We start from the raw sequence: 20,060 nt of genomic DNA on the forward strand, positions 1-20,060 counted from the left end.
GTGCTCAGATCCTTTGCGAATCCTGGGCCCAAACACGCAAACTTCCACTTGATTCTCAATCTGAAATTCTATTGGAGCTTCGTAAGGAGAGTGTGATCATAAGAGAAACATTCCTTGGGGTCCTTTTTTTCAGCTTGCACCAATGTGAGTGGTAAAGGACTGAGCCTCTTCTCTTTTCCAGCTGTGCTGCTCTCTTCTTGTAGCTTTTCAGTTGGAGTCCAGTGGAGGAGGAGAGCCCACAACTTGGTGATGTGAGGGCTGAAGGCTCCTCACCTGGGAAGCAGCAGAATGGACCCCAAAGCTGTGGCTGAGAACAGATGTTCCTTCCTCAAGACTGACTTCATCTCAGGCTGGCCTGATGCCCCGTCCGTAGCACTGCTACGTCCCCAGCAGGTGACGAGCAATAAATGGGCAGACAAGAGCCATGTGATTTTGATGGTGGAAGCTGAGAGCTCCAATGTGCTTTTATCAGGTGTTTTAAAGTAATAGCAGGGAATCTGGTTTCACTCTGAGCTCCCTTCGTGTATTGACTCTGCAATGAGCTCTTAGCACAGCATTGAAGGATTGCTGGATCCTTTCCACATCTGGCGTCTTCCCCTGGCTCTCGTGGCTCGAGGTGCCTGTGACGGCAGCTGCATCGTCTCCCAGCAGCAGAGCCAGGGGATCTGCAGAGGGTGGCAGTGTCGGAGGAGCTCCCCAGGGGCCGCAGAGAGCAGTGACCCAGTCACACCACTGCCAGCCCTTCCTCACTGCTGCTCCCTCAAGCAAAACCGTGATGTTCTGATGATCTGTGGACGTTGCCTGCATGGCATCCGAACTAGCAGGCTGGCCTGGGCTTTTGTGTCTTCTCTACTCTGATTCCCCCAGGAGGTCCCTGCTGATGGAGCAGTCACGTTTTGCGTTATTGTTTTTTGGAAATCCTGTAAATCTGTACGAAACCCCAGAAACCTTTGCAGACAGAGCACGAGCTGCACTACCTGCGCACTGGCAGAAGCCTTTGGTCCCCGTTTCTGTCTTCCATGCAATAGCTGGTAACATAAACCTTACCTTTTGGTGTACGTTGGGTCACCACAATGACATCAGCTATTGCTCCCCACATCATTTATCACTACAGAGAAAACTCCTCCATGCACTCATTATCTTGTTCCCTTTGGCCAGAATCTCTCAGATCTGATAAGGATGAAGTCACCCAGGCTCTCTCTGGGCACCTGGTTCATCACATTCTAGTGGACAGTTACTGAACGTCTTCTGGCTTTTGAAACCAAGCCGTGGCATCTGCGCTGGAGCCTCTCGTTCGCAGGTTTAGCGTTGCTACAGGAGAGATACCATTCCATCTGATTTTGTAAAACTCCCTGGTTAGCTCTGTCTTGATGAATTATTTAAAAGCCCTTATATTTTGCCAAATAATTTGCTATAAAGAAAGATATGTCCAACAAGTTATGCAATTACCGTTATTAATCAGCTTGCATCTTTACAAGATCAAGGGAATCTTATTTTACACTGGAATATTTAGCTGATGAGCTGGATTCGTGCAGTTTCTTTCCCTCCACTTTAGAGAGGGATGGAGGGGAGTTAATTCCGCCAATGCTTCAAGAGACCCAATATCCCCTCTTTATTAATTAATTATATCCATCTGGATTATGTCAAATGGTTCCCCTGCATCTGCATGGGGTTTTTTTTTTTCCAAAGAAAAAGCATTCTGAGCCCTGTTGTATCAATTTTGGAATCTTTGGAAGTCCGGCTGTTCTTTCCTTGTTTCTAGCACCTACGGGTGACAGGACATCAGGAATGCAAGCGGAGGACGGATGATGGGAGGAGGCCATGTTCGTGAAATCTTCTTTTGATGTGTGGGAACAACTGAAACAGGGTTCTTGAAAGCTACTACAAGCCAAAAAAAGTCCTCTGACACTGAACATCTCAAGAAGATGAAAACCTTCCTCCCGTTTCCATTGTCCCTGGGCCGAGCTGTTGATCTGACGCAGGAGATGTGGTATGTGTCTGAAGTTTAGAAAGTTTATGCTGGCAAATGGAAAAGGAGGAGGTGGGTTGAGTAAGCTGGGACAGAGTGTAAGGCACATAACGCTAACGTCCCTGCTGAGGGCCCTGCGCGTGAGCAGGCCCCGCGGTGGAGAGCCAGGCTCTGAGCCACAGGAGAAGAGCGAGCGCCAGATCCTGTACAGAGGTGAGCCTGGCGGCTCCACGGGACTTGCAAGGCCCAGGGGTGAGTTTTGCAGGCAATAACCTCTGCGCTGGCGCTGGCCTGCAGGCTCCTTGGCCAGCGCAGTGCGTCATCCCTCCTGCATTCCCTTCGCGTTCACACGCCTTCTCCTGCGTCGAGCCCGTCTCCTGCTGCACTGTTGGCAGGAGACGTGGCCCCATTTCAGCTCTTTCCAGCTTCTGACCCAGTTCAGCTGCATCGGAGAGGTGGGGTCTGGAAAACAGAGACAAGCCCTCATGCCGGTGGGACCTCTGTTGCCAGAGGCTTCAGTTCAGCGTGTCCATTTAGGCTCAGATTTGACTTTTTGCTTCCATACATGAGAAAAGACAAAGGCCCAAGTGTTCTGCTGAATTGAGGTCATCGTTCACCTTCTGCAATGCGGCACAAACTGGTGAGGAAAGGCCTTTGGGTCTTCGGCAGGGATCTGCCCTCCTGACACCACAGTCAGCAACCAGGTTGCTGCCCTTCAGCTGGTTCTCTGTACCTGCTCCAGTTGGTTGGGTGACCAATATCACCCATGGCATCAAGATGTATTTTGTTTCTGTGGTGGCATTTGGGTGTTTTCTGCCTCTCTTCTCCATATTTTCCCTAAGACCTTTTGCACTGGAAGCTGTAGCAGAAGTGGGCACTGCTTGCCATGAGGTTTTCCAACCAAAGCTATGTGTTCTTCAGTTGGTGCTGTCCCCCTCTCTACCTCAACCTTATTGACTAGAAAATACCAAGGCTTTAATGCCGAGGCTTTAATCCGTTGCACATTTTGCTAATTCGCCTGCTGGCCGTGAGCCCCTCTGCTATCATTTTCCAGCAGTTTGCTCCGAGGGCTAGAAACTTTCTTTTTTTGTTTAATGAAAGTGGGAATTCTCCTCGGGTCCCTTGGCTCTGGCAACAGCAGCCTTAGGAAAAATAGAACGTGATGGAAAATAGATGGATGGCTCCGGTACTGTTGCAGTAATGCACAGGGACCCCGCTCGGGCTGAGTGCTGCAGCTCGTACGAGGATGCTGCGTGGTGGAAGAGCTGTACAGTGTGAGATTCTGCATGTCACCAAATCCCTTGTGCTTTTCCTTCTTTAGCTTGGCTCCACGGATCTCACGGATGTGAGAACTCCCTTCTTTCTGCTTTATTTCTTTTGGGCACTTCTTCAGTCCTGATCCTAAAAACTAGAATTTCCCAGCAATTTCAAGCCTGGAGACTTCCTGAACTCTATCGCTTAGTGCCCAGGGAAAATAAAGCGGTTACTATGGTTTGAGCCTTAACGACTGCTGAGCGCATCCCGTGGATTCATGAAAGAGCACTCTGAGTTATTCCGTGCGTACCTTGAAATCCTTTGCAGCATTTATCAGCGAAGTGCTCATTTAAACCATGTTGTTTTAATGAAAAGGATACCATTGCCACTGTTTTGGGTTGATTATGTGGTAACACATTTTTCTTATCACCCATAAAAATGATTTGGAGCTGTTTTATTCCAGATGCGACATTCGGCAGAGCCGTGCGCTTTGCTGGTCTCTGACCATTGCTGCTCTTGAGTTCACTGTGGCAACGACCTGGGGTTTCACTGAGGAATGAACACGATAATATAACGGTATAAAGGGGTTCAGAAAAGGTCTTCAACGTACACTGAAGTCCCATGGCAATGGGATTTAAGCCTGGTTATGGCGAGGCAATACTTAAGCGTTTGTGAACAGATAGAATCTTGCCTTGAAAGTCTAACAAATAAATGGCTGGGGAGGAGCACAAAAGTGCAGGAGGGACTGAACCTTGCCTGAATCAGAGAAACCCGCTGAGTAAAAGCCTTGTGACCTGATTCGAGACTCTGGATCCATAAATTAAAGATCTTTGCAATAAAGGAAGAACGTTGCTTGTTTGTAGCAGCTGAGGCTTGGTTCCCCTGCACTTAACCCAACTCCCAGTTCAACTGGGTTCTGGTTCCCTCCTGTCAGGCAGTGCATTCTGTGGGAAGTTCATCACTCCTGGCGCTGCTGCAGTCCTGGCTCCAACCAGGCCCAGTAATAAATAAGTGATAAACCTTGTAATAATTGCAATTTAAAAACAAACAAGTGGAGCCAAGTCACTCTCATTTATAATTGCACTGTGACTTCATTATGTAAAGACAACACAGCCTGTAAAAACCGAACCTTCTAGGGATTCAGTGGAAAGTTTGAGCCTTGCTCTCTTTTATTTCCCTTATCCCTAAATCAGTATTTGCTCAGGTGGTTTGCGCCAGTCTAAATCTCCCTTGGCACAACTTGAGGCTGTTTCCTCTCATCCCATCGCTTGTCCCTTGGGAGAAGAGCCTGGCACCAGCCTCCCTACAACCTCCTTTCTGGGACCTGCAGAGAGCGATGAGGTCTCCCCTCACCTCCTTTTCTCCAGGTTAAACAGCCCCAGGGCCCTCAGTGCCCCTGGAACCCCTGGGCTCCAGACCCTTCCCCAGCTCTGTTCCCCTCTCCGGATGTGCTCCAGCTCCTCAGCGTCTTTCGTTTTCTTTGATCCCTTTGCCAAGGATTGGTCTGACCGTATGGCTCTGGATTTGAGCACGTAACCTCATAGTGAAATGCCACGTCCCCTATCACCGGCTCTGGTTCCTGCTTTCATGTTTCTCCCCAGGGAGACAATCCCATGCGAGGCTGAGGCTCTCTGGAAGCAGCGAAGCCCTCTCCAAGGAGGGCGTGTGCAGGACCCTCTTGCAACTTCAGGCAGCAGCTTTCCACTCCAATTGCTGCTGCTTCCAGAGCACCTACAGAGCTTTAACAGAACCCCCTGCGGTCCAGGATGCGGTTATTCACAGCTCCTGCTGGCAAGGAGAGGAGTTTCAAGACTTCTTCAGAATTGAAACACGTGTGAAACCATCCTGCTGACCTTGTTTGCTTCCCCATGCCCCCTGCTTAGATCCTTCTGCTCGAGGCTGCGGAGCGGAGCCCATCATTGGAAAACAACCTGCCGATTGCTGGGACGACAGCCACGTGGGATGATGAGTTGCTACCGGATGCCTTTCCCCTGCTGAATCCCGGGACTGTCCTGAGGAAAGCAGTGGGATCTGTCGGTAAGCCTAACGTGCTCATCCCCAAATCACCACCCTACGTACACGATTCCTGTGGGGTAACTGAAACAGAGGCTGTGCCAGTCTGGGTATTGGGAGCTGCAGGGGAGAGGGATTGGAGGGAAACACTGGCAACTCCTTTCCTTTGCTTTATAAAGGAAGAGGGTTATAATGGAGGTGTAGAGGCAATCCATGGGTTTATTGGAAGGAAAAACTTTCCCATGAACAGCAACCTCGGTTGCAGTCTGCGTTCAATATTTTAAATTTACTATAAGCACAGTGGGCTGTTTTATGATCCCTCTTGTGGCATGAAAAAAAAATACACTTAGAAGAAAACCTCCCTCTGCGCCCACTTGGCCAGACAGATCCCCACGCATCGGATTTCCTTGACCTTGGCATTCTTATTTTGAGATCCCCACTCTCTGCTTCCAAAGCCCTGTCTGTCAGTAGCTTCGCTTGCTCCCAGAGCAGTTTGTTATCCTCTGCAGGGCCTGCCCTGTTTTTCCTTCTTTTTTTTTTTTTCCTTCTCTTTTTTTGGGTCCGAGCAGTTGATTATGGCAGCCCTTCCTGACTGCAGCAGACTTGGAGCAACCAACGCAGACCAGATGTGGTCCGTGTTTGTAATTTGACAGGGTGCCACAACGTGGAGGGAGGTTCACTAACAATATGTTCTGCAAAGTATTTTCAGAACCACAGCGCCTGCTGCCAGGAACTGAATTAAAGCCGTTTCCCCCAGTGTCCATTATGGGCTCGTTCTGCCTTCTCCATGTCGTTTATTTTTGCTGTCACAGTAACTCTGCACCTGCACTTCGTAGTACTAAAGTCGATCCAGCAACAGCACTAACGACTCTGTCCCTTCTGCTCAAGGGCCTCTCTCAGAGCCCCTGTACACAGACTAATCTCCTGTTGTTCAGCGAGTGCTATTTACCCAGGCAGTGATGCACACCAGAACGGTTCTTCTGTAGCGCAGACTCCAGGCTGACCCCATGGTCCCTGTCAGCATCCCCCATCCCTGCAGCAAACCCAGGTGGTCACTGGTGATCACCTTCTGGATCCCGGTGACGTCTGAGCGTTAACAGAGTCTATCTTGTCAGGCAGAGCTCCGGGCTGTGCTTTGAGCCGCCTGCGTGCCACAGCCCTGCCTGCGTGCTGCCAGGTGGAGTCTTCATCCGTGCTGCCCTTTAGTTCTCTACCCCGGATTTATTTAACCCAGCATGGAAGAACTCGAGCGTCAACAGCTGGGAATCAGGCGCATGCTGGACCGTTTTGGGTCAGGACAGTGTCTCTCAGCAATTAGAAGTAATCGGTTAAGATGCTTATTGGCATGTGATTGCCTGCTCAAGCACAAGCTCTGTGGCCTTCAAAGTGTTTCTTTGCTAAGGAGCTGTGGGGATGTTTCATGGATCTGGATCCATGTTTGGCTTCCTTGCCTGCCCACACCAGTTTCTATCTACAATTCAAAGGCAGCCAAAAAAGCACGCTGTGGATTTTGGGATGGTTGGGGACTGCCTGCGTTGTGTGATTTCAACACTACCGTGACTTGTTGCTCCAAGCTGGCTAGGTCCTCATCCGGAGATCGCAGACCTGAGGAGATCTTTCATCAAGTGTGGTTTTAGAAGAGGGGATAGTCAGATCCGAGTGTCCCATGTGGTGTGGGGCTGTGGAAAGCCCAGCCCGTGTCCCTCCCACCCCATTCCCCACAGCTTTATGTGAAGCATTGCCTGCTTTGCCCCCCTTCTAGCGTTTCAGCCAAAGCATATCCAGATCCTGACTTGAGTGCCACCAGAGTTCTCAACGGGATGGACTGAGAGCAGAATGCTGGTGCCTGACACAAAGCTGGTTGATGGGGACTGGATGCTCTGGTTGGTGGGAGTGTTCCTGGATGACCTGGCTGACACCTCTCCAGGCTGAAGGCCAGGAGAAGTTGCTACTGTTTGTTAGGATAGTTATTTCATCGGTGAGTGACAGGGCTGAGAACAGACCATCATTTAAAAGCAATCAGAGCTGTTGAGACAGCTGCACTGCTGGCCTTTCTGATCAGCTTGTTAATCAACAGGATCCGTTCTAGTGAGTAGTAAGAAAATACATGTACTGTGGCTGAGCCAGTTGGCAGTGAGAGACCTAATTTTTCATATATTTTCGTTTTATTTTCTTTTTTTCCCCTCTAATCCTCTCAATTAGAGCCTAAAGGACACAGAGGTGCAGAGGAGCAGCTGATACCACAGGGTAAGTCAACGGTTCCTGCTATTTCCTCTTTCAAAGCATGTGCAGCTATGCCCAGTCCTGCACATGATGCGTCCCAAGGAGCAGAAGGGTCGTTGTGGCCAGGAGTCCTCAGGGGTTTGGAGCCTCCAGGAGGCTGGGGTTTATCTGATCGTGGGCTGCTCTGGTCAGAGAGGTGAAATGCCAGCTTTACCACCTTCAAAACATTCGGTTTCCCCAGCACATGAAGGATGGGAAGCGCTGCCTGGGGAGAGGCAGTTCTCTGGAGACGTGGCTGGAGCCAGCAGGGCGTATGCTGAGTGATAGGACTAAACACCATTAGCATCGTATCAGCTCTCTGAAAGCGATGCCACTGCAGCAGAGCTGATTTATGCCAGCTGAAGATGTGGCCTATTTGTTTCCCTCCCCCTTCTTTCCTGAATCCTTCGCTCTCTCTCCTCCTTTTTGCACTTGTCTCTTTTATGCTGGTAACACCATTGGTCACCAGTATGAGCACTCGCCTGCCACGTTACTCAGTGCTGCTTCTCCTGGTCCTTCCCGTAGCCATTTCCACCCCCAGGGCTCTAAGTGCCAGTTCCTTTAGAGCTCCGCTGCAGCAGCGTGATTGAGGATGCCAGCAGCAAATGATGGCTCTTGGTCTGCAGCAGTTCATGAGATTGAGTCATAAAGGTTGAACTGAGGGACTGGGGCTGATTGATACCACCGAGGAAATGTTTTGACCCACGCTTCGCAGCACAGTGTGTTGTGCTTGCAAAACAGTGTTTCTGCTGTTCTTTCCTCTATGCTGGGAAGAACTGGCTGCAGTCAGGTTTCAGGGCTGTTGGGGTTTTGGTAGGGGAGAAGTGTTTTGCAATACTGTGAGAAGGCGCTCTTGCTCTTAAATGGGCTCCTGGTCATGGAAACATCTGCAGTTTGTGTCCTCTGGGTGAGAAACCTCCAACTAATTTCCTTTCTGAATGTTTTCAGGGCTGCCAGGACAGGTTGGTCCTCCAGGCCCAGTTGGACCAACTGGTCTTCCAGGACCACCAGGGCCAAAAGGAGACAGGGGACAACCCGGTGAGAGGGGCCCGGCAGGGCCACCAGGTAAGTCTTGGAGGATACCATGATACGTGCTACCATGATAGGGGATATTTGACTTTGTGCACCTTGTCTGTGATAAGAGACACACAAGATGTGGAGCTTCTCTTGTTGGTATTGGATCCATAACTGCCTGTCCCCGGGCACTGCAATCGGCCAGCAGCTCTGGGAGCAGGCAACCAGCTGTGTGGGCACTGACAATCCCTGGCATTCCCATGGAGCTGGAGAGAGCTCCTCCCACAAAGCTGCAGAGCAGGCTCATGTTTCCCCATCCTGCTCGGGAGCTGTGAGGAACAGTCTCTGATCTGTCAGCCTTTGGAGAAGAGCATTCCCCCTTCACTCTTGCTATGTGCATGGTTTAACTCCCCTTTTTTCTCCACCACGTGTGTCAAGCTGTGAGATGCCAGGATGTCAAACTAATGGTGCTTTTGTATGGCAAAGGAGAAGGTTCTGAGGCTGTTCTTTCAGAGTTCACTCCGTTCCTGAGCAGGGAGACTTTCTTCATCCTCAGACTGTTCCTGCCTCTTTTGATGAAGGCGATACTGCACAATAGGTGCCAGACCTTGGGCTCTGTGCTTTGTGTGTGTCTGAAAGGCTGTGCTTTGTAAATGAGCTCAGGGAAGATGTGAAACTTGGAACATGCCTTAAACGTGAGAGTGGCCCTGAAGGCTCTTTGGGGTTTTTCTGGCAACCTGTCAATGGCTGAGGTCTGGCCAGGGCTGTGTCTGCCTTTTGGTTTCTCAGTTTGCAAGGGGAGCCTTCCAGCCTCACAGGAAGCGGAATCGATCTGCTGAGGGACTGATGGGGTTCTGTGGATATTCCTGTGCTTTCCTGGCAGTAAGGGATACACAGGTGTACGTGGAGGGGGAAGAGAAAGGGTGCTGCTTGATTTCATGCCCTCCTGCCTTTAGTTTCTTGCTCAGCCTCCGGGGGGGGGCAGATTTTGCTCTTTGAGGTAATGAGCTTCACAGCACCTTTGAGCCAAGTAAGGTCATCTGCTATGCCAAGGGAGATGCTAAAAGCAAATGATGGAAAACTGGGATGCTGTTCCTATTTCCCCCCACCCTAATTCCCAGGACAGAAATCCTTTGTCTCCTTACCGCCTTTTTACCCGGTTGCATCCCTTAGAACATCTTCAAATGCACTAACACATCTTCTCTTGTCTGCACAGGGCTGTTGGGACCTCAAGGACCAAGGGGACTTCCAGGAGAAACTGGGATCCCAGGTCCTCCAGGTCCTCCAGGGCCACCAGCTGCCCCAAGCCTTCCTCTTACCTTTCAACAAGGGGTTCTCTACTCACTCCAGCCCACAGCTGAAAAAGAAAGTAAGTTTCCTCCTCAGTTCTTGTTTTTTTCTGGTACATCAGCAGAGTGGGCAGGCGTGGAGCAGCCCAGCTCTTCCTCCACCTCCCTGCCAGGCTCTGCCAGAGCCCTGCAGCTGGACGGTCTGAAACGTATGGGTTTCTTGGCTGTTTCTTCAAGATTAAACACATGAGACTTAGAGGCCAAAGGGTTTCACCTCTCCAAAATGAGGAGCTAAGGAACTGTTCTTCTAAACCATCAGTGAGAACAGGCTTTGGGGGATTTATAGCTGTTCCCTGTGCCTTGTTTTCTGGGCTTATCATAGTTTTAAGGAGGCAACTTGGTGTCCTTTAGGTTTCCATCATGAGTGACTGCTGTGCAGAGAGCCTCAGGTGAGATGACAGAGCTCAGAGAGGTCACACAAAAGACAAGGGAGGGAAGAAGTGCAGCAGCCTGGCACTGGGTGGGCACTGGTGCGGTGGAACCGCGCTGTTGAGAGACCTCTTGGTGCTGCTGTTACAGTGCTCAGGGTTGTTCAGAAATCGGTACCAAAGGTTTGCAACTCTGAAGTTATAGAACATAATAAGGACATCTGTTAATCATCTCTTTTCCCACCTCATAGACGTGTCTTCCACCTGCATTTCTGGTACAACATCGCTAGCTTGCATCCATGCAAAACACAGAACTACGAACTCCAAAGCCCAGACCAAGAGCTGTGATTTATCCCTTTGCTGTAGCTGGAGGGTCAGGGTTTCCTTGAGCCTATGGTGATCTAAAAAGATATTCATTTGATTTGTGTTGTGCGTGGTGAGAAAGGCTTTCTAGGAAAGGCACATCACGCGCTGTTATGCGAGTGCTCTCAGATCTGGCCTTGATCTGATTTCTTCCGGCCCAGGCGTGTGTAGTTGGCTTCTAACAGTGACAGAGCAGAGCTCAGCTGCATCTCTGCTTGGCCTGTAAACGCCCGGCGCCCCGGCTCTGCCGGGTGTCCTATCCTCACTCCCCCAGGCTTCAGCTGTGCCTCTTTCCAGCTCCTCTGCTCACATCCAGCTTCCAAGGTCAGGTGTATGACTTACAGCCAAGGATTAATGGATCTCCCTGCGTCTGGCAGTTTTCTAGACCTTTCCTTTTCCCTCCACCCTCTCCGCTGTCCCAACTCCTTTTCCTTTTCCTGAAAGTGAACAGATGTATTTTTAATTGTGGAAGGATTTTAACAGCTCAAGGTTATATCCAGTTACTTGGACCATATGGGTAGGACTAAGATTTTCACAGTCTCGATTGAGCTACTGCATTCACGAGCCTTATAAACCAGAAAGTTTTGCATTGCAGTCACCTTGCTGCCTTACGGAATCCCACCAAATGGTGCCGCTCTGGATTCATTTTTCTCCAAAGGCTCCTCATGGAGGGTTTGGGTTCTGCTGCCTCTCCCTCCAACCACCCTCTAAATTCAACTCTCTTGTGAACTAGTGGGTGAATTAAAAATTGTCTGCTGGCATTGATACACGGCCCTCCCAGCCCATGTTGGGAGGGTGAGCTCTGTGTTGTCCTGGACCTGAGGATGGTGAGTTCACGGGGGCCATTACATCCCCGGGGCCCTCTACGTCCCCCGTGTCTGGTGGAGGTTTCGCAGTTTGCAGAAGGAGGAGCCCAAAACTTTATGGCAATTTTTCTAGTTTTCAAAATTTTTCTTAACCCAAGTGTTGCTGCAAGTCCTGGCTGTCCCTGGGGTTGGGGTGGAGTTACAGCAACATCCAGACTGTTCTCTTACAAAACCTTACCATCTTGCTGATGTGTTGGCTCATTCTGCCCACCGCAGGCTAGTGGAAAGCTGAGCTCTACAACCAATAAAACATAGCCTTGTAAATTCTGGGTAGATTTTTTAATTTATTTCCTTTGAACAGAGCACATCTGCAAACCATAAACACAAGGTTCCAGCTGCTGACAGCAGAGGGAAGCACATTCCTGGTAATGGGCATGAGCCCCCCTGGAGATGGGAGAAAGCTGCATCAGATTATTAGTAGAAGCGCAGTATTTGGTTCTGCCTGGGCCTTTATTAATCACAATATGTTCCTGTTGTCAGTGTTTATCAGCAGGGAGAACCCAAAAACGGGGAGACAAATATTTTCCCAGAGTTGCACTGTGCTGCGGTAAAGAAATTGGTCCCAGTTGTCTCCCTCCGGATCAGGTAGCAGAAAGAAATTAAGACAGGATTACTTCATTTCCATCCTGTCTCACCGAATCAAGCCTCTAATGGGAGAATTTATCCCTTTGAAACATTACCCGTAGGCCAGAAGCTGAACTGTCCTGCCGGCTGCTGGCTGCTGCTGCAAGGATCGCTGCTTTCTCTGCCACTTGGAAAAGATCGGCCCTGCTGCATGGTCTGGAGCCAGCTCCGTCCTCTTTCCTGTGCTAAAGCTAAGAGGGTTGTTAGGGAAAAGAGAAAAGAACGCAACATTCGCTCTGCTGAGGGCTGTGTATTCTTGCATTTCAAAGATTTGAATTTACAAAGGACACAGGAGATAACACATATTTCATGGGGAGAGCGAGGGGAACCAAGCACGATCACAGGTGGAAAAGAGCATAGAACAGAGCTGTGGCAAGTGACGTCCCTGTGCTGACCGCCACGCACAGCCCTTCCCGAGGAGGGGAGAACGGAGCAGAGAGAGTGAAGGGGAAGGAGGGGAGGAAGGGAATAGCATTTGATTTAGAACCCTCCAGTGATTGCTTTCAAAGCTGTTTGTGCTTGTGCCTCTGAGAGGCCTTGCTGCTCTGGCCAGACGAGTTTCCCGTCCTCGTTTGAGGCGTCACTGTGCTGGGTCATGCTGTGTTGGGGGGATACGCCAGGCTGCCAGGTTGGCTTCAGGTCACCCATGTCAGTCAGGAGGGAACTCCAGATCCACATTTGATTTCTCAGGAGCCAGATGCGTCTTGGAGATGGCAGCACCACCTGCCTGTGGCCATCAACGGCCACCAAAGGATTTTGGAGAGTAGTCCTGCCTGCGGGGACAGAGCAGATCTCTCTGCAGGGACACTAACGGCTCTCCTCTTCAATGCAGATGGAGAACCGCAACTGGCCTCCACTGTCATCGACACCGTCATGGCCGGCCTGCCAGGACCACGGGGAGCCCCAGGACCCGTCGGGCCACCAGGTAACAAACTCATTTGAGCTGTAAAGCTGTACTAATGGGGAAGGTGAGCAAAGGAAACTTCTGATGGAGAGCGGTCTGTGTGCCTGCAGGGAAAGCGAGAGGTCCTCGCTGGAAGGGCATGAGAGCCGTAGGTCCAGGAGCAGGAAGGGTGGCAAGAAGTGACCAGGTTTCTGTTGATACTGGCGGATTGTTCTACAGGACACATCTTGAGAAGGGGACAACTAAAGACGGTCTTTAAGAATGGGTTGTCTATGAATTGCTTTATGAGAGCAGAGTTGTTCTCGCTGCTGCTGTGATCCTGTCCTCGTGCTGTAGAGCTCCACCGAGCAGGATGTGGACAGCTGCTCTCAGTGCTGCACATGCAGACTTTGGGACTGGTTTGAGCTATTTCAGGTTTTCAACAGTAAGTTTGAAATCAGAATCTGGGATGAAAATTCAGTGGCGAGTCTTCTGTTTCCCTGTGCTGATGGGTGGCTTTAAAACCATACCATTGCTGCAAACATCAGCGCTTCCTTGCATGATGCATATTTGGAGTGAACTCCCAGAAGTTGCAGGAAAGGCTTTTCCTTTCTTTAGGAGGGCCTTTTCTTCATCCTTCAGTTCCATTATTCTTTGACTTAAGCACTTGTGTGGGGCATTAATTATTGAGGCTGATTCAGTGGGCTGCACCCAAAATCCGTCTCCTCACGTCCATTGTATCTGACAGCACCTGAGACAGCCCAGACAGGCCTGGGCACTGCCCTGGCCACCGACAAGACCCTCTTTCAGGAGCAGCAGCTGCATTGCCTTCCTCTGACGTAGCTGTTTCACAGATCTAGTTTAGGTTTTCTCAAGAGCTGTCATTATAAACCAGGGAAACGCGATGTGTTACTGACGTCCTTCCTGCCTAAATTCACCTTCTTGTCCTTCCAGCCCTCCAACCCCTTCCCTAGGGCACAGGGATGTACTGTACCGGGATGTGGGGATTAAAAAATCCCGTGTGACGCAGCACTGATGCTGTTGTCCTGTGATCCATGAATGGCTTTTACCTATTAGGAGACTAAGCTGAACAATGAAAAGAATTTTGCATCTTTCAAACTTAGGGTCCTTTCTGCTAAACCTCCTTAAAATTGTCTGAAATGATGATTCCCTGCAGGGCCACCAGGTGCGTCAGGACCAAAAGGGCCACCAGGACCTGTTGGAATCCCTGGATCACAAGTAAGGCACTTCAGTGCTTCGGGGCAGAGTCGGGGCTTAGGTGCGGAACATCTGATTGCACCAAGAGGGGCAGAACTTCATAAGTCTCGGATCTGATGTTTTGTTCCCTGTGAAATTCTGGGATTTTACGATCTTTCTTTCATTCTGAATTGTGTGGAGAGGTTGGAATGGTTCCGATTCCCAGGTTTTCCCTTAATCATAGCAACACATCTTGCTGTTGCTGTGTCAAAACGTTGTGCTGTGGCCCGGGTTGATGCAAAGGATCTGAGAGGGGCTTCACAAACTTGGTAATAGAAATACTGCGTTTCCTGTGGAACACATCAAAAGAACAACAGTGCATCAATGGGAGTTCACTGGTTGATCAAATTGGATTTGTGAAGCCTACTTTTTCAGAAACATCGCTTTCTAGTCAAGAAAAATCTCACAAATTCCCTTCAGTTTGATTACTTATTGATAAAAACATTGTGGAGGGGGGGAAGATAATGGAGCGATAAAGAAATCCTTTGAAAGAATTTATGGGATAAGAAAGGCAAAGTACTCGCATAGGTGGAAAAAGCACCTATGAAGTTGCAATGAATAGTGAACTGGCCAAGCAACTCAAAATTGTGGTTGGCTGCTACAGTTTGGGGATGGGTAGTGCTTAGTGTGGAGGTAAACCAGTAACATCAAACGTGTCAAAGGGATCTGACATGACTAGAGAGATAAAAGTGACTGAAGAGTACAGAGAGAAAGGTTCAGGAACTTAGCAGAGGGATACAGCTTAGATCCTGAGAAAAGGAGGTTTGGAATTGCTAGAAGTAGAGAAAAGAGTTTTTTCCCAATGCATTTATTAATCGCTTTGAAGAAGCGATAGACAACAGGTTAGGGAAAGTTTGCCAGCGTAGCAGAATCCTTTCAATTAGTGAATGCTCTGGAGAACAATGAGGAACTCCAGACAGAGACGAACACAGTGGGAAATTTGGCAGCAAAATGACAGATGCAGTTTAATGTGATTAAATATAAGGTGATTCCCAATTCATAAATAGGTTCTGTAGCAGAGTCTGGCTTTTTCACATGCAACACACATTATAAATCTTCTATTTTTTACCACAGATTTGTGGAATTCGGTGTTTTTGAGCATCCCTGTGTAATCACACACTGAAAGTCACTGTGGAGAGCTGGCAAGAGCAAAGGATGCTTGTGGAGACTTAAGCTTTGTTCGTGCTGTGTGTTTGACACTGGGCCAAGTCTGGTTTGTGCCATACCTCATTTAGCAGCCCTGGTTAACCACCTAAACCAGGCCTGAGTTTCTGAATCTCTTGTGGGCCCGGGGGAGGTGTAGCTAAGCTGGAGGCCAGGGCGCTGTGCGTGACGGGGAGCTGGTGGGGCTGGCCGCAGGCAGGAGCCACACATTGATGGTGAGCACTGCTGCCTTCAGGGCAGCGCTCTGCCTTAGACATTTTAGACCTTCAGACACTCCCATCCACTCCTGGGCCACTTAACCCAATGCTGAGGCTCCTCACAGCTATGCCAGAAAGCCTGTTCCTCAGGACGCTGAGAGGTTGGGGGCTCTGGGGGCTGCTCTTGACCCGTCTGGCTTAAGTCACCGGCGCTCTGGAGTGGAGCAGGAGTCTCATCGCTGTAGTCATCGAGGCGGTGTGCAATACACCTGAGGTGGCAAAAAGCATCTTGCACGTGGTCGTGGGGAGCCAACATGCTGAGTATAAACAAACAGTCATGCTCTCTCCCTGTCTGGTTTAGAGCCGGGGCTCTGCTGGGTGGGTACGTGAAGAACTTGGATCGATTTCTGCAATGAGTTCAATTAGCAGAAATGTGGAGCCTATGCCCTTCTTATCCGCTGGTGACTGGTTTATGGATTTATTCAACCCAGGGAGCAGAATTATTAGTGGAGTTTGGGCTTCATTTGAAAATTGTTTATTAGGGTGAGTGAATGGCTTCAAAATCATTGCCACCGCACAATCCAATTAGTTTTCAGGTATGTGTGCTTACTCACACCACCCACTGAGGCAATTAGGAAGAAGGGCAAAGTAGGGGGATTTTTAAGCTAACCATACTCTCTGTGTATTAATTTCTTCTTTGTAAATGAGAACAAGAGCTATCCCGTCACACTGACCCCTTGCAGATGTTACACCAGTAGCTCACGGTGCATTAAAAGACCCAAACAGAGGGATGTGCAAAAACTATAGCGCTCAGGGTATCTGTGAATAGAGCTTCCATTGGTGTTGCTTGCAGGTGAAAGAGAATCAAGCCCAGTTGCTTAACGGGTGTCCGAGGTTTTCAGGAGTGGAGGATCACTGGGAAATATATTCCCTACACCTACACAAAGGATGCATGGTAGAAAAATTAATTCCTTCTTGGTTTGCATCTCTTCTAGGGCTTACCAGGCTCTCCAGGACAACCCGGACCAAAAGGCTCCAAAGGAGACCGAGGAGAGAGAGTAAGGATTTACACACACAGAGATTCCCAGCGATATCTGGGGTGGTGCTCAGAACACACCATGGGTCTTTCAAATCTTGTGGGATCACAGCCGTGGACAGTTTGAGGTATAGAGTCTCTAGGTCTGCTGCAAGAACCAAGAGGAGGGGTTACTGTACAGATAGAGGGTGAATTGCTTCCAAAATCTCCTGTTCCCTAAAGAGATTCAGGTAGCAAATACATGGTCTATAAACACTTGTGGAGACCATCTTTCTTCTGCCAACCAAAGCTCTTTATTGTGGAGTGTTGTGCACGGTGTGATTGAACTCTTCCTTCTGTGGCAAGAAGGCAATAAAAGCTCATCAGACCTTTCCTGAACCAAAGTCATTCCCCAGATCAGTACAGACAAGTCCTTTAGACTTGGATTTTATTTTCTCCTTGTTAGATAATCAGGATTGTAACTCTCCTTCCCAGTTGGGGATAAATGAGATTTTCAAATATCAGAACGTCTTGCTAAATAGAAAAAAATATATTCTGTTTCTTGTCCTCCCTCTGTTAGCATGGAAAGTGGAGCTGGCTGCTTTTTCTGGCAGGATTTCTGTAGGCTGGTCTGTGTGCTTTTTGTCTTTTGTGAGTGGGGATTTGAATGCTGGTTTTGACAACTCCACGCTGCAATTTTGGGTTTGGTGGATACAAATTAGAGCAAGCTTCACCCAGAGCGGAGGAGCTGTGCAGCTGCAAAGAAAAGCAGGGGAGGATTTACAGTATGTATTGAGACTCGAGGAAACGTTATTAAACATTCTCCCTGCTTAATCTGGGAGAGCGCAGATATAGAGAGACCTGCAGCAGGCTGAGCGTGTCCCAGGATGGCTCATCTCTGTCTGCCGCTCACTGCCAGCCTCAGTTAGTCTCATTCTCGAACAGCGCCGGTGAGGGACACACCACCTCACTCCGGGCAGCCTTCAGGAGCACGGCTCATGAAGGCCTGGGATGGAAGACGGTCCTAACATCCAGCCTAAATACCCTGTGATCCCCTTTTGGCTGAAAACATCCTTTCCTGTTCTCCCTGGATGCTGAGAACAGCCTGGTTATGTGTTCTGAGTGTGTTGTTCTGTCTCCTGTCTGTGCTTTTTCACACACCTTCATCCCTTTAGAACAGAATCCAAGCGTTGCCCTTTGAAGATGCTCGGAGCAGAGCTCGGCCCTTCCTCCCGGCACTCCTTGTGTTGATACGGGCCTTGGTCTCGTGCTGGCGAGCTGCTCGCCAAGCGCAGCGTGGCTCTCATGGGAATGTGTGCTAGATGCCCAAGGGCCGTTGGTTTTATACAAAGCCACGGTTTTGATGGGCACAAACCCAACAGAGCTCCCTCTTTCTGGCAGATCCTACAAAAAGCTGCTGCCGATGAGGTAGTTTTTTTGGGGGAAAAAAGGATGGGTTTGTTTCTGTGTGTGTCTAGGGAAGAAACCAAGTTAAACTTGTGGCTGTTTCCTCAGTGGCTTTCTAAAGATGCTTTAAATTGTGCCTCCTCTTCTCCAGCTTCTGCTTTCTCATTAAATGATCCATACCCGCTCTCCTGGCCAGGGATTCTGCCCTGCCCTAGCAGCCTCTGGGGTGGGAAACAGAAGAGGAGCAGAAGAGATGCTCAGTTTGATGGCGTTTCATTCCACCACAAACGAACACGGACCATTGCAAAATGTTCCCGTGTTAAAAATAAAAATACACCAAAAAAGAAAAAACAACCACTCGCCCCTCGATAACAATGTGAAAATTAGCCCAGCAGGAAAGAGAAACAACCCAACCAAAATATTGTGGGTGTGCTTTGATCAGTAGCTGCTGGGGTTATCGCAGGGAGGTGTGGAGCAGGAGGCAGGTGAAATCCTGAGGGTCGGGGGCTCGCTTTGCTGGCTGGGGCAGCAGCAGCCCTCGGTTTTACTAGAGGGAAGAATGCAGTACCTTTGTAAGAAAGAAATCTCCAGACGAATGCCTTCCTGCTATAATGTAACTGACTGCTGTACAGTTCAAAACATTGCTAATCGTCTTAGTGAGGGGGGACTGAGCCGAGCAGCTCTGTATCGAATGCGACTTGTCCAAAATGTGATGGGATTTGGAGCCGATGCTTGACAGAAAGCCATGACCCCCTTTCGCTGCCTCTAAGTGATAATGTCAAGGGAGAGGATTTTTTTTTCATGTTATCCCAAGTGCAAGGTTTCTCATTAAGCCATCTTAATTCCACTAGGAAAAATTACACTGTGTTCTTGTCAAATGGAAAACTATCTCCTACTGACCCTGACTTTATTTCCAACAGGGGCAAGCAGGGCTGCCTGGAGAGAGAGGCATTAAGGGATTGCCTGTAAGTGATGGACTTGTGGGTGTCTGTGAGGCTCAGCTGGGTTGGGTGCCCGCCTGGCACAGTGAATAGCACCCAGCTGGACTGCAGCTGGTTCAGCCGGCGCTCTCTGATGCGGTGCTGAGGTCAACTGTCTCCAGCTTAGACATTTGTTCAGTAGGCAGCTTCCCCTTAGCTCATTCCTCCGCAAACAGAACGCAGTCTTCCTGCATCGTGCTGAAATGCCGTGATCAGGAAGGTGTCACGCCCACAGAGCCGTGCTCTGCTTGCAGATCCTCTCTAGCTAAACCTTGGCAGACAGGAGCCCCCTCCCTGCCCCACGAGGTTCTGGCCCTCCCCGAGCCCGACATTGGGCACTGTTAGCTCACTCAGCTGCTCTCAGCTTCCTCTTGCACCTTGGGCTGCCAAGTGGAGCTGGAAAGCCTTTAATGAGATTAAGAGATGTCTCCAAATGATTTCTTGGCAATAGCAGAACCGATGCACAGGGGAGATGTCTGCCCTGGCACATAGGCCTGGGCGCAAACAGAACAATGGAGATGAAGCTTGGCGGGCAGTGAGCTGGCGGAGTGAGCAGGGGTGTTTTGGCTGGCAGAATCCAGGGGTCCTAGGTCCTCTAGGAGGTTTTTCTTCCATCTTCCTTAATTCCACTTCATCATCTCACACAATTCACACAACTTTTTCTGCAGTCCCTCCTCTCATACCCACCCCTGCTTTGCAAGTATCGTAGGGATGTCCAGCAGGTTTGAGGAGCCCGGGCACTTCCACTTTGTTTTGTTCACTTGTTAGCCTTGTTTTAAGTTTAGTTTGTGGTTTAATCTCCCCATGTCATCTGTCCTTCGGGAAATGCATGAACTTCCTCGTTAGTGGGGGGAAACATCAGACCAATATTCACAGCACACGAGGATCTTTGTTAAAGAAAAGCTTAATGAGCACCTTCAGAGGCTGGAAGTGATGTTACTAAATAATGAAAGCAGAATAGAGGATTTTATGTTCTACATCAAAGATGAACATTATGCATGTTTGGGGGAGAAGAGCAGTGTTTTTCTCGTAGTGTTTCAGCCTAAAGCGTTGCACACTGCGAGTTTGGTGAGAG

General features: G+C 49.4%; 1 protein-coding gene across 7 annotated transcripts in view; it reads left to right on the plus strand.

Moving 5' to 3' along the window:
* COL26A1 (collagen type XXVI alpha 1 chain) overlaps positions 1 to 20,060 on the plus strand; it is a 133,289-nt gene that overhangs the window by 104,795 nt on the left and 8,434 nt on the right. For 6 of the 7 annotated variants that reach the window (XM_054085132.1, XM_054085136.1, XM_054085135.1 and 3 more), the window contains 8 exons: positions 5,107 to 5,260; positions 7,439 to 7,483; positions 8,447 to 8,563; positions 9,729 to 9,881; positions 12,915 to 13,007; positions 14,143 to 14,204; positions 16,579 to 16,641; positions 18,926 to 18,970. In XM_054085132.1, the coding sequence (XP_053941107.1) occupies positions 5,107 to 5,260; positions 7,439 to 7,483; positions 8,447 to 8,563; positions 9,729 to 9,881; positions 12,915 to 13,007; positions 14,143 to 14,204; positions 16,579 to 16,641; positions 18,926 to 18,970 (732 nt within the window). The remainder of the gene's footprint in view (positions 1 to 5,106; positions 5,261 to 7,438; positions 7,484 to 8,446; positions 8,564 to 9,728; positions 9,882 to 12,914; positions 13,008 to 14,142; positions 14,205 to 16,578; positions 16,642 to 18,925; positions 18,971 to 20,060) is intronic. The other variant, XM_054085137.1, reaches the window with a different exon arrangement.

This window comes from Cuculus canorus, chromosome 20, assembly GCF_017976375.1.
Source record: "Cuculus canorus isolate bCucCan1 chromosome 20, bCucCan1.pri, whole genome shotgun sequence".
Lineage (NCBI taxonomy): Eukaryota > Metazoa > Chordata > Aves > Cuculiformes > Cuculidae > Cuculus > Cuculus canorus.